This window comes from Lepidochelys olivacea (assembly GCF_965140295.1).
Source record: "Lepidochelys olivacea isolate rLepOli2 genome assembly, chromosome: 5".
NCBI lineage: Eukaryota > Metazoa > Chordata > Testudines > Cheloniidae > Lepidochelys > Lepidochelys olivacea.
The window spans coordinates 19,381,182-19,402,693 of NC_140415.1; the positions used below are offsets into that span (position 1 = coordinate 19,381,182).

At 41.3% G+C, this 21,512-nt stretch overlaps 1 protein-coding gene across 4 annotated transcripts in view; it reads left to right on the top strand.

Moving 5' to 3' along the window:
* RAB27B (RAB27B, member RAS oncogene family) overlaps positions 1-20,958 on the top strand; it is a 238,864-nt gene extending 217,906 nt beyond the window's left edge. For 3 of the 4 annotated variants that reach the window (XM_084629475.1, XM_084629473.1, XM_084629472.1), the window contains 5 exons: positions 1,720-1,891; positions 3,621-3,706; positions 5,739-5,842; positions 7,990-8,113; positions 12,504-13,972. In XM_084629475.1, coding sequence (XP_084485601.1) covers positions 1,739-1,891; positions 3,621-3,706; positions 5,739-5,842; positions 7,990-8,113; positions 12,504-12,693 — 657 coding nt within the window. In that variant the 5' untranslated portion in view covers positions 1,720-1,738 and the 3' untranslated portion in view covers positions 12,694-13,972. Of the gene's footprint in view, positions 1-1,719; positions 1,892-3,620; positions 3,707-5,738; positions 5,843-7,989; positions 8,114-12,503; positions 13,973-17,230 lie in introns of those variants that run through there. The other variant, XM_084629474.1, reaches the window with a different exon arrangement.
* The last annotated feature ends 554 nt before the right edge of the window (positions 20,959-21,512 follow it).

Below are 21,512 nucleotides of genomic sequence, written 5' to 3' on the forward strand. Positions count from 1 at the left end.
GTTGAGCTCTGAGATGGAGTCTTTTTTCCCTATTGACGGTCTCCTTTGATCTTGAAGATACACATTTCTTGTAGTTGGAAAACAAAACTCTTCCCCCCCCCCCCCCCATTTTGGAACACAGCTTAAAAACCAATTTACTTTTAAGATGGATTTTCACTCACACACACCCCCTCCCGTGAAGCATCTGTAGAACAGGCCACACAACTTGTACAATACAGAGGAGTTTACAAAGCCATTTGTAGGAATAATATAACAATCCAGAATGTTTTGATTTTAGCCTGGAAGGCCTATTACATACCAAATCATCAAGAGAAGACAATTCTGTTGTCCTCTGTTAAACAATTATATTCTAAGTCATGTGAAGAAGACTTATAGTTTGTGTCATCTGTGACTTTCCTACAGCATTGGTGATTTTTAAACCATGTAAACCTTAGTGGGTGGTAGCTTCTTCAGTGTAAAAATTGAGTACAGATGGTGTATCCGTTGAACAATTAATAGGATTATTATTGTCTATCAGATTAGAGGAATTTAAAGAACATGCAACTACATCCGCATTACCTTTTTTCTTTTAATTTACAGTAAAATAATGGATTGACGAGAAGGTTGTATCCCTGAGTTTTGGTGTTATCCTGTGGGTACCAGAAAGGTACCTCCTATTCATGTGTCTGTGGCACATGATCATCTAGTCCAGTGGTTCTTAGACTTCCTTGCACTGCGACCCCCTTCTGACGACAAAAATTACCACACAGCCCCGCGTGCAGAGGGGGACCAGAGCCTGAGCCCCACCACCCTGGGTGTGTGTGTGGGGGGGGGCGTGGAGGGGAGGGGCCAAAGCCCAAGGGCTTCAGCCTGAGGCAGGGGGCCTGTAACCTGAGCCTTGCTGCTCAGCAAGCCAACCCCGGTGACCCCATTAAAATGGGGTCGCAACCCACTTTGGGTTCCCGACGCATTGTTTGAGAACTGCTGGTTTAGTCTCTTGTGGGCTGGTATAATTTTGGTTGATTGGGTTTAATGTGCGGGTGCTGTGTGGGGGTGGTGGCCTGTGACATATAGGAGGTTCGAGCAGATGATGCGGTGGTCCTTTTTGGCCTTTAAATTCTGACTCTCTATTGAGGCATTTGAAAGTGTAATTGAAATTTTGTCGGAGCCTCCACCAACTCACAAGATTGAAATTTAGACTAGGCTTGGCCATGCCCTAAAACTTTCAAACTAGCATATTTGAGTTCTCGTGTTACATGGGCTAAAATCTAAAACTATAGGCTTCCTTCCTTCCTTCCTCTACTCTCTTCCTATGTAAACATTTTTAGCAGACAGTCTTGAATACAGACAATAGCAATTTAATTCAGTCAAATGAACAAAAGTTGTTTTAAAATTAAGCATACTAAGAATTCATTGTTGAACCCAGTTATACTTTTGGCTTTAGAGAATTAGACAACTTCATAGAGGATAGATCCATCGGTGGCTATTAGCCAAGATGGTCAGGGATGCAACCCCAAGTTCTGGGAGTCCCTAATTTTCTGACTGTTAGAAGCTGGGACTAGACAAAGGGGATGGATCACTCAAAATTGCCTTGTTCTGTTCTTTTCCCTCTGAAGCATCTGGCATTGGCCACTGTCAGAGATAAGATACTGGGGTAGTTGGACCATTGGTCAGACTCAGTCTGGCTGTTCTTATGTTTATCACCGTTTGTTTTAAAACCAGTTCTTCCTCTCTCCGCAGGTTCATAAAAATCAGCACTATGACTGATGGGGACTATGACTATCTGATCAAACTCCTGGCCCTGGGGGATTCTGGGGTTGGGAAGACAACATTTCTTTACAGATACACAGACAACAAATTCAACCCAAAATTCATCACAACAGTAGGAATAGACTTTCGAGAAAAACGTGTGGTAAGTTTCTCAAGTCATCAATGTCTTCACTTCTTCCAGTTTCCAATAGTGTTGAGAACATGCTTTACGTAAATATATACAGTTCCTCTTACTGAAAGGTTTAAGGTGTGTTGAGAATGCCTTTTCTACTTTAGTTTCTGACTTGCATCCAGTCAAAAATAGAAGGGGGTGGGGTAGAAGTTGTTGCCCTCAGATGGCTGCCTGGTGTCCTAGTGGGGTATTATGTATTTACATTCCATTAGCACCAAAGGCCTCCAGCGGGGCCCATGGTGCTAGCTGATGTACAGACTCATTACAGAGACAGCCTCCGCCACAAATTAGTTTGCGGCCTGAAGAGATAACATGACAGAAAGAGGCACAGCGAGTGTCTTGCCCAAGATCACACGCCAGGTAAATGGTTGAACTGGAAGTAGAACCCATGTCTTCATGCTCCTTCCCAATGCTCAGTCAACTAGATCAGAGGTCAGCAACCTTCAGCACGCAACCCATCAGGGAAATCCGCTTTTTGTTTATGTTGACCGTCCAGAGGCATGACTCCCCTCCGCCCCCACAGTTTCTGGTGGCCACGGTTCGCCATTCCCAGCCAATGGGAGCTGCGGGAAGTGGTGGCCAGCATGTTCCTGCAGCTCCCATTGGCCGGGAGTGGTGAACTGCAGCCACTGGGAGTTGCGGGGGGCCATGCCTGCAGATGGTCAACGTAAACAAAATGTCTTGTGACCCACCAGCAGACTTTCCTGATGGGCCACGTGCCAAAGGTTGCCGACTCCAAACTAAATACTGTCTCCCAAGGTGTCTATAGCACAAAAGATTGACTTCTTTGACTCTCACTTTGGTAATGTGGCTGTAGATTGAACTATCCTCATGCCTCTATAGGTGGCCCTTTCAGGCTACAATTCCACACTTGTAGAACAGTGTGGGCTAGCTTGTACTGTGGTGCATTTGTTCCTTAATATTAAATGGAAGATAACCATCTTCTGTGCTGTCAACCTGACTCCTTTCGTGTGTACTAACATTCATTGCCACTGTTTTTATAGACCACAACTATTGTGCATATCCACAGACCTTGACAAAAATGGATAGTATTTTTTTTATTGCACACACAAATTTCTGTCTTCAGATAAGAATGCTCTTGGCTTGCTTGAAGCACAATAGCAATCATCATAAATCGCAGGATCGGAAATTAGGAAATGTGGGCTCTGTTCCTAGTTCTTGAACCTTGGATGTTAATACTTGCCAAACTCAAAGGGAAGTGCCTAAATTCACTAGTGTATGTAAAGTGCTTGCATAGCATTGCAAAGTGTTTTGGAAGCATTAACCATAATGAGAATGGAGCATTTGCAAAAAGCAGGTCTTTAATGCACAGCAGGCCATATTAAAGAAATCTAGGAGGTGATTTCAACACATTTGTATCCTGAGGTGAGGAGAATCAGGGTCTAAATGACCATATTGAATATACCCCATTCATCTTCAGAAGACAGTATTGGTTTTCTGGTTTTGAAATATTGTTTTGTAAGAGGCCCTTTTGAAGTGGAATATTAGTGAATGTGAATTTCTGTAGCAAGTTTAAGCTATATTTAATAAACCAACTTATTCTCCATTTGTTTTTGTTTCAGTACAGCACTATGTGCTAAGGGTGAAATTTTAGTAATGGGAAAGACATTCATAAATTAAGCAAAAGACTTCTTTATTGACTATAGAATAAGCTGATTCTACTCTGTGTGTTTGTCAGATATACAATAGCAGAGGACCAAATGGATCTCCAGGAAAAGCCTTTAAGGTTCATCTACAGCTTTGGGACACCGCTGGGCAGGAAAGGTAATGCACGGAGTTTGGCATCTCATGTCCAGTTAATCAGAATCCTATGCATGTTTTCTAAAATGTAGACAGGTATCCTATTCAGGTGAGTCAGAAAAAACACTGGTCTTCTGTCTCAGATTTTGGTTTTGACAACAAATGAAAATCCACCACTTGTTCCCAAAGGATCATTTTAAACTGTTGCTGCTTTGCTGTGATTATACTGAAATACTGTGTTCACTTCTTTTGTAAGCTCCCCTAGCTACTCTGGAGGAGCAGTAAAGTTCATGGTGATTTGTTAGCACACAGTATATAGCTTGGCCTACTCTTGATGATTAAATATTGGCTGTGCCTAGAGACAGGAAAGGGGGCAGGGGAAATCAGTGAGGTAGCAGGAAACAGTACTGAGGCGGGAAAGGGCAGCCTAAAACAGCTCATTAAATGGAGAAGGGGAAACCATGAGTACAAGCTGTCATCATACTTCTAAAGGGAACCTGAAAGCACTGAAGGAAAATTGCTTACAGCAAAATTCAGTGGATAGGAGAACAAAATCAGACCTGAGGAAAACAAGTGCAACTACATTGTTTGTTTGTGCCTTTTGGCACCTTTTTGTGTGGCATCTACACTTAGAAAGACTAATTTTGGTTTGAACCAACATGTTTCCATGTTTTTCTTTCAAGTCCTCCTAAAGCACATAGGGGAGGTCTAGGGTACAGAACCTAAGAGAGGTCACAAAGTAAATGACTGGCAAACGAGGAACTGGACACATGCTAAATGTCACAGCTAAAACACTTATCCCTGTGTCCATAGTCTGTGTTGTCTGTCTAAATTATAAATTCCTTAAGGTAGGGACCTTGTCATCTTAATCTTTGTAGATAGCGAACATACTTACTGTGGTGCTATATTAAAATTGGCCTCTATTAAGACACACCCATTTTTCTGGTTTGAATCTGTTCCATTGTCTGTTTGACAACCACATTTAGCCATGCTTTTATACAGGATCACTTCTACAAAAGAGATCATATGGTAGCACTCTTGCAGCTAGCTTGTCATGGGAAACCTAACGAGTGTGTGGCTCTTTTGCAGCAGTAGTTTGTTTTTTAATTTTGATATATGTGCCCTGGGATATCTTATCTACCACATCTGCTACTGACAGATGTACCAGATTATGTGGTGGCTTTTGTGATGTGGTAAACCTTCCTGTACATAAGACAGAGCACCATATTCCATTTTCTGTTTTCTTAATGTGTTTGGTTTCCTAATTTATTTTGAGACTCTGGCTTGTGGTCCTGTGGCAGCAAACTGGGGCTATATTTTGGATGCTGGGTCCATGGCTTTGTGGAAAATCTGCAAAATGTGTTATCTCTGAATGCACAAAGACCAAACAAGTTTCATTGAGCTCAGATTGTCAACTACAGGTAAATCAGGGCCTCTGTAGATGAGCTTCCCAGTAAACTGTTTTTATTCTAAACTATGATTAAATGGCCAGATACTTCTTCCATATCTGCCATATTAGGTGGTGGTTATCCATCAAGGAAAAGTTTCCTCACAATACTCTTCTTGTATTCATCAGCTGAACCGATTTGTGTCCCAGTGATTAGGGATGAACTCAGTGCATCTGTATCATTGTGATTAAACAAGCAATATGTTAATTTTTAGACTAGTCCAAAGGATAGAGAATTTGAACTAGCAGGGTGGTCATTGACAATGTAACATTCTCACACATCTAAGCATCCTCTGGTAAATTACACGCTTGCTGATAGCTATGATAAATGTAGCCAAAAGAAAGGCCAGGGGCTTTTGACTATTATGAGAACACTTGGCTGATTGTGCAACTTCTCTGGGTTTGGATTTTTTTTAAAACTGCCTGTTGCAAAAGAGATTCAGTAAAGCTTTTTTTGTATCTCCCCTTTTGATGGTTGGTTGGTGGTTTTTGGTTTTTTGTTTGTTTCACACACACCCCCCTCCGTAAGTCCTGCACTAAAAATCATTACCTATTGATTTTAGAGGTCTGTCTGTGTTAATAGAGCTGCTTGCTTGTTCCTTCCTTCAGATTTCGAAGTCTCACCACAGCATTTTTCAGAGATGCCATGGGCTTTTTATTAATGTTTGATCTCACCAGTCAACAGAGCTTCTTAAATGTCAGAAACTGGATGAGTAAGTAAAACAAACAGCTTGCATGCATCCGATAGCTAGCAGCTTGTTTTTGTGTTTGGGGGTGGTGTGTTTTTTTTTTTTTGTGTGTGTGTTGTTGTGTGTTTTTTTTTTTTTTTTTTTTTAGGTTACTGTATATTGAAGGTCTTCATTTATGTGATGTTAATTTCAAAGCATGGTCCAGTATTTTTCAAGTGGCCATAAACCTATGGCTTGAGTAGGTGGGGTCTGAAGACCCAGCTCTGGAAAATTTACACAAACTTGTTAACCTTCAGAGCATTCTGCAAAGCATATCTGTTCCTCTGGCCTTTTCTGGGATGGGTTGGAGGTTGAGACGAGTTTGTGGTGGTCAGTTTTTGGGACTTGTAAAATAAAATTAATCATACCATATATGTGCTTAGTATGATGTTATGGACTGTTACATTTTGTATTATCACTGTTTGGGCTGTGTGGTATTGTCCTGATTTTTTCTACATGTATTTTTTATTTGTATAAAGGATGTTTATTGGTCTTTAATACGATACAGTGCCTAAGGTTTGGTTAGATGTTTCATCAGATTTTAAACACAGCCTACCAAACAAAAATGAGAAATGTGTATTTTAGGTATATTTCAATAGCTTCTTGCTTTGCATTTGGTTTAACCTATTAAGAAATCCTAGTTCTAGAAACATCCAAGAGGCAGCATTGTATGCTGTCTAGAATACAGTTGGGTGAGGTGACACTAAAGGAGTTCACACTTCTACTCCTAGTTCTGGTACTGATTTACTTGTGACCATGGTCATGTCACTGAACTTTTGTGCCTCATTGTTCCTATCCCTAAAATAGGATAATCCTTTCCTGCCTATCTAGGAGGTTTTATTACTGTTGAGCTTCAAGGCTTCTGAAAAGCAGTGTTAGTGCAGTGCAGTCATAACTCCTAACAACTGACCATACTTACTCTGAATCTTAACAAGAAACATGCCACTTTTAAATAATTCTACATTTTGAAAAATATGGTTACTTCTTGCCTCTTGTGCCTGTTGCCCACTGACTTGAGCAGGACCAGGATTTGGACCCAACGTATTTAAAAAAATGAAGAGTTGAGAAGAAACTGAGGGATTTATAGTGTGTGGTATTTTTGTTGGGGGTGTTTTTGTTTTGTTTTGCAAGGCAGGAATATCTGATGCAGAAATATGTGAAGTAACCTGAAGCAAGGGTTAAAACAAAATTGCTAGAGAGCATGGATCATCCTTATTTAAAATAAAAATGTTTAAAAGGGGTGGGGTGTGTGTATTCTTGTCCAGTACTGGTTAAGCTATTATACTGGAGGAAAAAACAACATGCAAAAGATGACCAGACTTAATTTCAGGTTCTGTATAACTCAAATTTGCCATTTGTTAGCAAACTAACTTCTGCGTGCTAGTTGGGAGTATTCTGGCCTGTGTGTACAAGAACACCGTGAAAGGCAATATGGGAATACAAATATAACAATAGCCATACTCCCACTTCAGTCCACTATTTGGCTACTGAAAAATTAATGCATTGGACTCTATCTGCTTCAGTGGTTCCTTTGCCACACTGCTCCTCTAAATTTCTTCCACATATTCAATTATACTGCAGCTGTTCATCTTTTCTTACCCCAATTTTTGAGGTAAGAAAAGATAAGTGTAAGGAAATTACTTAAATATTTTTGTTCACACTCACACTCTCTATCTAGCTCCAGGGAAACCAGTGGATCTACATACTTTTATCCCAACTGAAGATTTGGCCTCAAATTTCTAAATAACTGCTTGTGAAAAGCGTTTGGAATGATCTTTGTTTCTGTGATTCTCCTAATGGGTTTCTTTGACTAGGAAAATGTCTGTACTAGAGAAAACCTAACCAAAATGTACTGATGTCTATTACTTATAAAGTAATACTTACTTATGAAGTACTTTATGTAGAATACATCTTTGCATTTGATTCTCCTCTTTCTAGGCTGTACGGAGGTGAAATGAATAGTTCACTGGAAATAAATTCCTAATCACATCTGTTCCATTTTCCTCTGTAGAAAATTTACTTTAATGAGCCAATGTATTCTAAAATATCCATATGATACAAGAATTCTTTTTTAAATCTTGAGCCATAGTGGCATTTCAATACTTTTTTACTCTAGGTTTGTTTTTTTTTAGGTCAACTGCAAGCCAATGCGTATTGTGAGAATCCCGATATAGTATTACTTGGTAACAAGGCTGACTTATCAGATCAGAGGGAAGTCAATGAGAGACAAGCAAGAGACCTTGCAGATAAATATGGGTAAGTAAATTGTGATTGGAAAATCACTTCAGCTGATCTCTACATCAGTGTAATGTTTTTAAAACCTAAATTGCCACCATGCAGCTTTGAAATTTGGGAAACCAGTTAGATTGGTTAGATTTACAGATGTTGATATGCTATAGAAATTAGTCTGATGTGCAAAATCTTCTACAGCGCTGCCCACCCTGTTACGCTTTGAAATTAGTGGTCCACATGTTTCAAAGTTTGACAAGCTAGATAACACCGTAGAAGATGGTGTTACAGCATATTGATGCTTAAGCAAAATATAATTACTACAGAGCTACATTCTAATTCATCTGGTTAGCCCTAAGAACTAGGACAAAAAATGTCTAAAGCATACGCCCTAAAACTCACTGTGAGAAGGGCTGCATGGCTAAAGAGACTGGTAATACGCTCTAGCTGTCATGATTGCACCTAGTGACCCCAGGATCTTACAAGTGGAGAGTGTAACACACTGATGTCCTCAGCTCCTTTTCTATTGGACAATTCTGAACTGTCATATTTTGCATGATCATGCCCTGCACTTTTTTTTTTTAAATGAGCAATGCTTAATACAAGAAATGCCCTCTTCTAATTACAGAAAATTTGGTTAGAATTTTGGGGATTCATAGTATGAACATTTAATAAAACTAACTCTTACATTGTTTGAACTGCCTGCTAAACTCAGAAAATAGCACTGAGTGTGTCTCATTAATAAAAAACAAAAAGCATCCTTTTTTCCATGATTTGATTCACTAGGGCTTAATGTGGCTATTCACAGAGAATTTGAGCCAAAAAAAAAAAAAACAGATGAGGCAAGCTGAGGGACTACAACAAATTCTTATTTTGATACATCAGAAGTAGAAAGTCTAAGAATTGTCCTTAGTCAATTGAGTAAGGACACTGCAGAGAAGTGAAAGGGCTGCATCAACTTGCATAGGAGTATTTGGGGGGATCAATGAGATATTAACAAAGATTTGTGGGGTCAAAAGAGGAGGCAGTGGAGCAAACTGATCTTTTTGCTTGTTAGAAAAAGCAACAGAACTAGAGGGCATTCTTCTGAATTCCACGTTGAGATTTAAGAATGAAGAAGCTAAGCTGTGCACGTAAATAGACAATCTCTTTGAAAATAGCCACTAATTCAAAGAACTGGGGAGTAGCAAATGTTGTACCTATCTTGGGGGTTTTTTTTGTAAAAGCATTGTTCATATTTTAGATCAGTATTGCTCACTTCACGATCAGGTAAACTGGCTGAAATTCTAATCAAAAGCAGTTGAGTTGTAAAACCCCTAGAACAGGATGGCCTGGTAAAGGAAAACTGCATTATACTATGCCTCATCTCTAAGGATTCCATGCTTGTCTACAAAACCATGGAGAACCAGTTGCCCTAACACTTTTGTCAAAGGTATTTTGAAAAAAAATCCCGCAAAGGTTATTAAGGAAACTAAGTGGTCAGAGTGACAGTTTGTTACTTGTGACAATCCTGGATCTCAGACAGAAAATGGAGTAAGAGTAAATAGTATACTTTAATTATAGCAAAATGTGAAGAGTCGTGTAACTCAATATTCCATCATAGGGAGGTGTCACTGAATTATCAGTGTGATGAAATGCAAGTTCAGTCACATTGAAAGGGATCATTTGAGCTGCTCGTACATACTGCTGCTCTCCAAATGGAATGTAACAACTCCACTCAAAAGTGACCCGGTAATCAGGGGAGACCGCTCAATGGGAACTGCTGCTTGCGGTTGCTGTTTGACAGCTGATGCACAATATTAGAATGCATAGAGAGGGAAATGAAAGCAATACTGAAAATATACTGCTGTTACATAGACTAGTCGTGTGCCCCACCCAGTGAGCTGCCAAAATCTTAACCGGTTCCCTCCTCACCCCATGAGGGGGTCGTGGCCCACCCCCACCCCCTGGGACTCCTGCCCCATCCACCCCTGTCCCCTGACTGGCCCCAGAACCGGGCAGGAGGGTCTCGTGGGCCACCGTAGTGGGTGCCCACCCCACCCCTAAGAGCCAGAGGGACCTGCCAGGGGGCGAGGTGGGGCAGTTCCCAGGAAGCATCCGGCAGATCCCTCTGGCTCCTAGGCGCGCAGTAGTAGCTTGGGGAGGGGGAGCGGCTGCTCCCCCCACTGATCACATCGAAAGTGGTGCCTTAAGCACCACAGGGAATTTTTTGTGGGTGCTTGGCAGCTCCTCGCCCCGTGCCTGGCCCCACCTCACCTCCACCTCCTCCACTGAACGTGCCACCCCGCTCTGCTTCTCCCCCCCCCTCCCCCCCCCGTTTCCCCACAAATCAGCCTTTCGCGTGGGAGGGCTGAGAAGCAAGCAGCGGCTTCACGGTCAGGCCCAGGGAGGTGGAGGTGAGCTGGGGTGGGGAGCAGTTCCCCTGTGCGCTTCCCCCTCTCCCCCCCCCCCCCCGGTTACCTGCTGTGGCATGGGCGGCCCTCCTCGCCCCCCCCAGCTCACCTCTGCCTCCCTGGGCCTGAGCGCGAAGCTGCCACGTGCTTCTCAGCCCTCCCAGGCTTCCCCTGCGAACAGCTGATTCGTGGGGAAACCAGGGGGTGGAGAAGCAGAGTGGGGCGGCGCATTGGAGGTGGTAGAATCTCCTTCCTTAGAGGTTTTTAAGGTCAGGCTTGACAAAGCCCTGGCTGGGATGATTTAACTGGGAATTGGTCCTGCTTTGAGCAGGGGGTTGGACTAGATGACCTTCTGGGGTCCCTTCCAACCCTGATATTCTATGATTCTATGATTCAGGGGAGGAGGCGGAGTGGAGGTGAGCGGGGGCTGGGCATGGGTAGGGGCAGGGAGCTGCCGGTGGGTGCTCTGCATCCACCAAATTTTCCCCATGGGTGCTCCAGCCCCAGAGCACCCATGGAGTCGGCGCCTAAGGCACCACTTTTGGCCGGTTGTTAAAGTTAGAAGTCCTCACGGGACAACCAGTTCTAAAAGGGCTTCTAACTTTAACAATCAGTTCCAGTGAACCAGCTCCTGCTCACCACTGGCCCCGCCCCAGAGTGCTGGGTTCAATTCTGGTCATTTGTCTCAAAAAGAATTCAGAAGAAATAGAGGGATCTGTGAAGTAGATGACAACAATGATCAGAAACATGGGAAAACTTCCCTATGAAGAGTCCAAACTCCTCTCTGAAAAGATTGGATAACAGGGTACATATATTTTAAAAACTCTTATGACCACTCCTCCTTACTTGTTCTCATTATGCTTTCCATTAAAATCAAAAGGCAACAATTTTAAAATCTGTAAAGCCGGAATCAACCTGTGGAACTCACTGACACAGGAGATCAGAAGCAAAGATCATACTGTCCACAGCTACATTAAATAGTATCCCAAAACAAAACCGTCAAATAGAAATTTTAAAACCCTTCTGCTCCCCACAGGAAAAAATTAATCCTATCCCACTATGGGTAGGCTTCTCCATAACTGTCTAGTAGATAGTTATTGCACCTTTTACCTGAAGCATTCTGATAAATGCTTCTATTGAAGATAGACCACCGGTCTAGACCGATATGGCATTTTCCATGTTCCTTGAGAGTTACTGTAGATGCAGACAGTCTTTACTTTCCACCCGGGAAATTTCTGGCGACCTAAAATGGACTGCCTGTGCATAAACGTCTGAAATCCTTCCAAGCTGAAGTATCTGCAAGTCCATGTTACCAAATAGTGAGGGGGAGTGACTATAGAAATTTAACTGGAAATGCTCCTGGATGCACTAAACAACCATGATTGTTAATACATCTCTGCTTCCTGTTCCCTCTCTCTGAACAGGCACTGCAGCTCCTCCTTACAGAACCTTGGAAAAACTAAACTGTTATGCAAAAAGAACAGGAGGACTTGTGGCACCTTAGAGACTCACCAATTTATTTGAGCGTGAGCTTTCGTGAGCTACTGTAGATGCATCCGATGAAGTGAGCTGTAGCTCACGAAAGCTCATGCTCAAATAAATTGGTTAGTCTCTAAGATGCCACAAGTCCTCCTGTTCTTTTTGCCAATACAGACTAACACGGCTGTTACTCTGTAAACTGTTATGAAGGCCTGTTTCTCCCAGCTGTAGTCTGGGCAAATGCTGCCATTCTGGTTTGAAGCCAGAACCTCCAAGTTAGTTAAAACTGGCAGTTGGTTCAAGATGCAAAACTTACCTTGATTTTAATACCCATTCCCCTAACCCTCTACGTTTAAAGAGCTGGGATTTTGTTCAGCCCGCTTAATGCAATGAAGGACAGCCCGATTCCAATTCCGAAATTCCCTATCCCCCACCAAGAAAATTTGTTCAGGGGTGTTTTGGATCAAGAGTTTGGCTCTGGGGCCTCTCTCTGTTTAAGCCCTTTCTAATGAGCTTTTTAATTTTTTTCATATCCTATCTATTAGCATACCATACTTTGAAACAAGTGCAGCTACTGGGCAAAACGTGGATAAAGCTGTGGAAATGCTCCTGGACTTGATAATGAAGCGCATGGAACAATGTGTTGACAAGACACAAGTGTCTGACACAGCCAATGGAGGAAGCTCGGGGAAGCTAGATTCAACAAAGCCAGAGGAGAAAAAGTGTGCCTGCTAGACCTCACCTCTAAACTGTGAGAACCAATGAGAATATTTGATCTGAAAATGGTTGCTTTACCACTAAATTCAAACCTGGCCATGCACAGAAACAAAGTTTGTCTTGTTTGGGTTTTTGCTTTTCTCCAGAGAACTAAGTTTTCAGAGAGGCTTCTGTGCTGGAACAAATATTCCTGATATGGCGCCATGGAAGATCTAAAAGAGCCCTCATCTTTATCTTACACAATCAGGCTAGAAAATGTAGGAGAGCTGTTCCCTTCTTCCTTGGAAGGAGAAAAAACTATTGTTTCTATGGGGTGGGGGAGAAATAATTAAATTGGATATCGTGATAAACTAAAAAGGGGGTACTTTGTAGGTCTCTGTCTTAAATGAATCTTGCTTCTTTATACTACTTTGTATTTACATCAGAGACCAGGCATTTGCTCAAGTGGAGATATGAGTAAAGAGACTTTTATGTGGTATATTAGGAATGACCTTATTACTTGCACAAGGCAAGCAATGGTGTGACTGACTGGCTGATAAGTTGGTGTGTGAGGAGAAAGGGGTGGATGCTATTTTTTAAAATAAAACCAGGGAAACCTGCAACATTTATTTGTGTTGCTAGTAAATAATCAAGCAGGGTTTGGAGGATGAGGGGATAGGGAGAAGATGCTCAAATTCCAGCACTACAGGGAAAGTGGCAACACTTACTGTTTGAGGACAGCAAGATGCATTTCGTGGAGTGTCTTGCAGATTTCACCATAAGCAAAAGCAGTCTTTGCTAATCAGAAAAATTCTGTGTTCAACACCAGAAAACAGGCTGTGTGCATCACGTAGGGCATGCAAGGGGAATTGTGAAAATGGGGTCACTGTCTAAAAGAGTTGCAAAAAATGTATCGCACTTACTGATTCTCTAAAAGGTTATTCAGTTGACTGGGAACTCACCACCTGCCATGATTTTCTGATGTTGCCAGTATGCTTTGTTTTCAAATGAGCACAACATTCTCGTATACAAAATAAACTAGAAAGTGACACTCCTTGTAAAATACTTCTAAGTGGAGATTTGGAATGCCAACATATTAAATGTGATCTAACACTAGATAAAATGTATTGTGTAGAGTCTATAGAAATGGGGTGGTATGGCAGGTAATTAGAAGGCTGCTAGTTGCACTAAAAAGTAAAGCAGGAAGGTAAAATGTGAGTAACTTTTTGTATTGTCTTAGTATCTCTGAGTATGGATGAGCGAAGGAATGAGAGAGTTCTATTACAACAATGTCTCTCATCACTGGCTTCTCATTTAAAAGCAAAGAATACAAGAAAATATTTAGGGTTTGCTTCTATTAAATAGGTAAGGATCTAACAACGTATTCAAAGGACTCCATGAATTTGTACTTCCAGACTAATTTTTAAAAATCGCTCCAGGGAAAAATGTTTCACAGAAGAGCTCTGCCAAAGAGCAAAACTAAATTGGTTGGGTTGGGGGAGATGGTGGAAGGGAGGCAGACTTCCTCCACTTTAAACTTAAAGCAAATGTGAGGTTTTCAGTTTGTTTTTGAAGCACTGTGATTCTGAACCAATTAAGCTTTCCAGGTGGCAGTCCACAAACTATCTGATTCAATGCCTTTTTTTGAAAAATATTGAGGGTTTACCAGCTGCTTTGGTGACTGGGCAGCGCATTTCCTGCCCATCCCTCCCAATGATATTTACTGAAAGATTTGGCATGTAGACAGGGCAGATGGTCTGACAATAAGGGTAGCCATTTTTGTAGGGTGAGTAACCAAATAGCCCCTATAAACAAATTGGAGAGAGCAAATCAGTTTGCTAAGTGTCTAAATGAAGACACACCCTATGCAGCAAGTTCTGAAATACCTGCTGCCCTTTTGTAACCCATAAAAAGCTCATGTTATGCATCAACTCCAGTGGCTGCAAGACAGACACTGTTATAATTGGTAGCTATTGCCTAGGCAAAGACTATAAATGTTGAAGTAGGCTGTTTAAATTTCAAGTACGGTCCCACAAAATAAATTGAGTTAGTGGAGTTTCTCTTCCTTTAAATACTAAACCGTACCAGAGCTTTGTTCAGTTAAGTCCTCCAAAGTCTGTGATAACAGTAGGAATGGTTGTAACCTGGGATTTCCTGCCTCATTATTTTTATTTTTTTTTCCCTAAATCCTCAGCCAGGTAGAATCAGTACTTAATTTACAGCGTTTGGTTTTGCCCATTCAAACAGGGTGAGGCGGCTAGCCCTCTTGAAAACATGACACTTGCCCTCCTGTTATCCAAAGCAGACTGCTCTACAGGAGAACTCTGTAATCCTCCCCATTAAACTCCATTGCCTGACAACTCCCAAGGGAAAGTGTTCTGAGACATTCCACTGCTTGAGGGTGAAATGTGTAACAATCACAACTTGAAGGGCTCCCTAGGCCATGGGAGCTTGACCCCCCGCCCCCACCTCCACCACTGACTCACCCCAGGTCACGCTGGAGGGTGACCCATTGTGGGACCTCACATGGCTGTTACCCATTTGGGGCACACTCCACAGCTCCCCCCATGAGGTCACAGCACAATGCACCATGACCCAGCTCCAATGACCCAGCTCCAATTACCCTGCCCCACCTGGCAGGTCAGGATGGGCTGATCTCAAAGCCAGGGCAGAAACTTCCCAGCCTCTGTGCAAAGCTTCCATCCAGGCAGCTCCTCCCCATGCTCTGCACACAACTGCAGCAGGTGCCCCAGTTCTTCCAGCAGGGCCTACTGGTCCCTCCCCAGGAGCTTTAGAGTTTGTACTGCAGGTGAGTGGTCAGTTCATTGGCAGGAAGCCATGTCATTGCAGCACTTTGTTGGGGGGATGACAGCATTTCCTGCCAATCCAGCACCCCCCCCCCCCCCCACCATTTCATTCCAGTCACTCAAACTTGGACTTGGCCCTGTCCTGCCTTCCTCGAATGTTGAGCAGCAGCAGCAGGAGGCCCAGGCAGACCTTAGCCAGTGACATTGCTTGCATACTGTAGTTGAGACCGGTAGGCAGTTGAGTATGGTATAGTCTCTATTGCCTTAATGTACTAGCTCATTGAAAAAGCTCTTATCAATTTTTAATTATCACAGTCTTGCTGCCATCATAAATTATTTTCAAATATTAATGTGGATGGGCTGGTAGCCACCAAACCACAGTGTGGAGGGAGAGGAAGAAAAGTAAATCTATACCTTACCCCTTAGATACACTGGAAGAGTAGCATTCAGCTACTATTAAAAATAAACTACAAAGCCATTAGTAGCTGATTGGAGAACTCCCAGATTCATTTTTTTCCACAAGAAACTGGATAACTTGCTTATTTCTTAACAGTCTCCCCAGCTTGCTTCCATTTCCCCACACCCTTCTTGTTCCTCCTAACTACTGTTTTTAGGGTCACATTCTAGTGGAGAGAAGGCTGCTATATTTGTGTAATAGCCTTTTGGGCCTGATTCAAACTACTGAGCAGGTGCAATCCCCATTCACTTCAATGGGTGATTGAGATGCTGAGATTCTCATTGGGCTCACTCCTTTGTGTCAGTGAAGATGTCTCCATTGCTGCATGCACTGGAAGTGAGAAAGTTTCCATGTTAGTGTCCTTTTACTGTAAGCTACCCTGAAATGCTTATCTTGAGAGCAATGGGTCTTAAGCTCTTAAAGTGCCTGTATCGAGTGGAACTCTAATGTAGTGAAGTCTTACCCTACTGCCCCAGCTCCCTCCCTTAACCACTTCCTATAAGAAAAGAGGGGACATGGCTGCAGTTGCCATTTTGAAGCCTTTTCAATTTTTCACTATCTGGAGGGTCACTATGCACCAATCCCACTATGTAATTTTTCCATAACTGATAACGTACTGAGTTGACAATACCGAGTGACACATGACTGGTTGTGACTCATTGTTTGTGCACCAATTAGTTTCCAATCTCCACGTTGCAGCTGAGACATTAATAGCATAGTTCAATTTCTACACAGATGTGGCGCTGAAGTAGAGAACTCAGTCCCTTGCCATGACACTCCTATTTACCAGTTCAAACTCTCAAGTTTTCATTCTGAACTGCTACAGAGTGTAGCAGCTGCAAAACCTGTTTTTACACCAGTATTCTTTGGAGCACTGCACTTGAGCATAATCCTTCCTTCAAATACCCCTACAACCACATGGCTCTAAAATGAATTCACTTTTATGTACCATTTCCATCAAGAAGTAACCACTCTCTCATTTTCAAGTAATCTAGACTCGGTATTTCAATTTTGCTATTGCATAAATTATGTGGTACACAGTTGGATCAGAAGCTCAACATCTGCTTTATGTACAAACACAACCTAGCTGCAAGCCTTCTAACTATCCCAAAGGCATTGGAACGACGACTCCTGCAGTTGTACATGTGTATACACAAGTACTTAATATCAGTATAAGCCTTCTGCTCCTGCTAACCTTTGTTTCTAAATTTAATTCACATATTGATCCCTGTGTCCTGCTGGTTTCTCTGTCTTCTCCCCTAGAAATGTGTGCCTCCCTCCTTAATACCCTTTTTGTAACACTCTCTTCTAGGTAGTGCTCATTTCTGAGTTTGCAGTAATACATGGTGCTATGCGTGAGCCAACCCTGAGCATGGTAATTACTTAATCAAGGAATGACATGCAGCATCCAAGATGACAATACTGCCAAACCTATGTAGATCTGATTTTCAAGGACTCTAAACCCAGCAACAATGTGCTGATTTCTTTTTCTTTCTTTCTTTGATTTGAATCAGGTATGTCTTAGGGTCATCGCCTCTCTTCATAGGTAGCCTCCAGGCTCTGTACAAATCAGAGGTCATCAGATCTTTGTCTCCTCTGTTTTCTTGTTCATTTCCATCCATGCTCAATTAACTTTTTGATCTACTGTAGGGTCAGAAATAATTTCTTAACTCCAGGTAGTAGTCCATTATTTCTTCCCGATCTACAAGTATTTTGTCCTCCTAATCTCAAGCATGAATGTAAAAATGTGACACTACTTAATACACTAAGCAACCACAGCATTGTATGAAGACTTCTCGTAGAATAGTCAAAAAACGAGAATGTATTTATTATACATTATAAAAATCTTTATTTCCTGTAACCTTCACCCCAGCCTTCAGTTTCAGCTGTTGAGGTGGAACAATGGGTTAGAAAAATACCAGTGCAGATGGGTAAATACACTTGTCTTAAAGTCATTGTTTTAAGCTTCTGAAATAGGTGGTGCTCTGCTGCATGGAAACTGCCATTTTGAGAGTCCGTAAAACTCATGTAGGAAATATTTTAGACAAGCCTTCCTTCTCAGCCATGCCCCAAAGCTGAAAATCCTCTTAGCCAAAATTACCCATTTAATCCTGGTTCTCAATCTCCCCATCCTTTATTTGTTCTAAATTAGTCTTATTTTCTACCTCTAGCCTGAATTTTAAGGGTCTTCCAATGCATCTGTGGAAAAACAAAGGAATATTGATCTGGTGGCACTCGAATCAAAAACTTCTTTGCAAATATAGAAACCTTTTCTGCAGTGAGTTTACACTGGTCATGTTTTCATTGCTCTAAAATGATGTCTCAGCTGCTTCTATGACCAAAAGCTTCTTAAATCCTTCATTGTCACCTATGTAATCTGCATGTTACATCCTCTATGGGTGACATTGGGCTCCTGTACTGAGGACAAACATGGACCAGTGCACCACTTAAATCTCAAAGTTTAAGGGCATAAGAAGGGTGCACGTAGTGCACAGGGTTTTCCATAGTGACATCTTCATGGGGGTTGAGTCTGTCTCTAAGATTACCCCTAGATTATAGACCTGGCATAAAATGTTCACCAGGTCTCCAACTCAGCCAAGTGGTTAAGAATATGCCAAAGCGCTTTGCTGAATCAGGAGCGGGGGAACCTTTATGGAGAGAAGTAGAACTGCCAGAGTAGAATAACCATAGTTCAAATAATCCTTAAAAATGCAACTGTGTAGAAAAGACTTAGTTTAAAAAAAAGTATGTAAGCTTGTGAACAGGGTTGTTTTGATTTTTCTTTATTTACCATCCAGTTATTTGAAAAACTATTAAATCAGCACTGGGGAAAATGTTAAGTGTTTTTCATTAACTTGCCTCAAAGATTGCTTGCAGCCTTAAGCATATGATTTCTACTGATATAATGTAAAGAGTATACCACTCACCTGTTTGCCTGGTAACAGCACTACCTGTGCTGAACTGTTCCAGGATTAGACTCCTACTCAAGGTGACAGCAAAAAGAAGTTTGAACTTAAAATGCTCTTCTGCATTTTGTAACTTACTTACTTTACATCATTATGAAACCTAGTGTTAGCCTCCCCTTTTTCTGTAAAATACATCCATCTGTCTAACTTTTTATGCTAATTCTCTTGTTCTAATTTTGACCTTTTTTTTCCCCCAAAATTAGAATGTGAAACAAAAAAAACCTTAAAATGCACAGGGTGGAGAATTTACTGCAATTGCCACTGTCAATTTATGGAAGCCCCAAATGCTATCTTCCTTTGAGGACTATGAATCCCATGTTTTGCTCTTTAGAGCATACCCTTTTATGTTTAAAAAGATACTGTTATCTCTGAAAATATATTGGGTCTCCAAAGATACACTTGGGTTGCTAATAGCCTGAACATGTCTTTAACTAAAATTTGCCTACATAAATATATAAAATTCCTCATGTATGGTACCATAGCCATTGAAGGCAAGAAAGCACTTTTCTGGAGCTTGAAATAGACTGTCTCTCTTTAAAAGATGTGAAAAGGAATGTAGATATTCCATTTTTCTTGTGGTGGGTCACAGGTGCCTCTTCAACTGTTACTCCCATATTTCCACGTCTATGTAGATGAGACTGATGATGGATATGCTGTACCAAAAATCCACAAATAAATCACTTGTCTCTCAACATGTAGTTGAGAGACACTGCCATTAGCTATACTGCTAATTTTGTAAAATCTGTTGCCTTAGAAATATTTTGTGAAGGCTAAATCTTCATTAAAACTTTGAATATGTAAAGAATTATCAAACACTTGTTTAGACTTTAGATAAAACTGGGCCATATGACTAACTATAGAAAAGAGATATAATAGAGATATTTTGATACCTGCTTGACAGCAAATATTTCAAAACCTGTTTCACTCAAAGTGGAGAGTTCATCTCCTAAAATTAATACTGTAAGGCTTACAAATAGATCCCTTGATCAACATCCAGCCTCTAGAGACATAGAACCAAAATATCCAGTTAGAACTGTACTTCCAATAGTAATCAAACCTAGCTGTGAACTGTCTTGGACACTTAAAGAATTCTACTTTTCTTTAATGGAGCCACCTGTATTGGTGGCTGAAGGATCCTGGTAATTAGACAGGAAACAGAAATTAGCAACTGCTACTCTAGTACAGGTACAAAACACTATATAGAGATTTCAGGCCTCATTCTGATTTTGCTCAAAACCGCATTTTTACACTGGTGTAACTCCAAAGATGTCCATGCGAATCAAGTAAGACCAGGCTTGCAATATCTTTTGGGGTGTATTTTCAACAGGAAACTGTTTTCATAACATGTAAGCCATCTGCTCTACACCCCTCCCATCACTGCCGATAGGACAATTTTTGAACCAGAGACAAGGTAGTCAGCTGAGAACCATCCCTCTGGCTGGTGGACAGATCTGTTTTTTAGATTTTTTTTTTCTTTTCTTTTTCTTTTAGGTCTATATTCTCTAGTTCAGGGAAATACAGATGGTAACTCTTCATTGTGTGCTTTTTTTTGTATGGTAATTTAAAAATGGAAAATATTCTTTAGAAAGCATACCCTAAAGGGGTCAAGCCTCATTGCTCAATAGGGCTTTTAATGTACATACTGTATACTCTGATACCAATTGTATCTTACTGGACCTTATTTATGGAAGTTAAATTGTTCTTTTGATTTTTTGTTAAAGGTAACCAGCCAACAAATGCTAACAATGTTTATTGTTACCTTTAAATGTTCCGTTATGTCACCTTAAGCATGTTTTATGTTTGTCTTTGCAACAGATCTGTAAACGTTATGCCTAGTGATATGAATGTGATTTTAAACTCTTGAACATAGTATTTTTATTATATATGCCCCTTGATAGACTGTGGTGCCTGCATATCACTGTTAACATTATTTTGTTGTACCAACTTACTGGTGGCTTCAAAATATATTGTCCAATGATTCTCTGGTGTCTGGGTTTGTATGATATGGTCAAGGAATGTAATCCTGTGATTCAGTTTCTGCATTGTTCTTTTCAAAATAAAAATGCATTTTATATCTGTTGTATTGGCTGTGTGGGATGGGGTGGGGAGGGGAGAAAAATAAAGCTCCTCCATAAACAAAATGACCCAGCTGTCTAGTGTTTGTAGCAGAACAATTCCAGGTTTAGAATGACTGACTGACCAAGGGGGGAGAGAAAGGAACAATTCTCTCTCCTCCCCCACCTCCCCAAAACTGACTGTTTCCATATATCAGGTCCTAATTTGTCTCAAAGAGTTAGACCAGATCAAGTTCCTCTAGATCAGTACAGTGGTAGGATCACTGAAAATGACAGTCACTATATAGCCTGCCCCATTTTGAAACCGAGCATTATGCCATTGAAGGTATGTCTACTAATCGTATGCCATGCTCTACATTTGTAGAGAGGGGTGATCTGATTGCCAACTCCTTTTCTGGGCCAGTTCAAATTTCTAGCAAAAATCTCCCTTTTGAGTGGAGTAGCAGCTTGTTAAACAGAGAGAGCCAAAGGCTGAGTCCTCTACTGGGATGGAAACTCGTTCAGAATTTGGCCCAGTAATTATAGGGATAGAAATGTAGGGGATGCTGCTTGA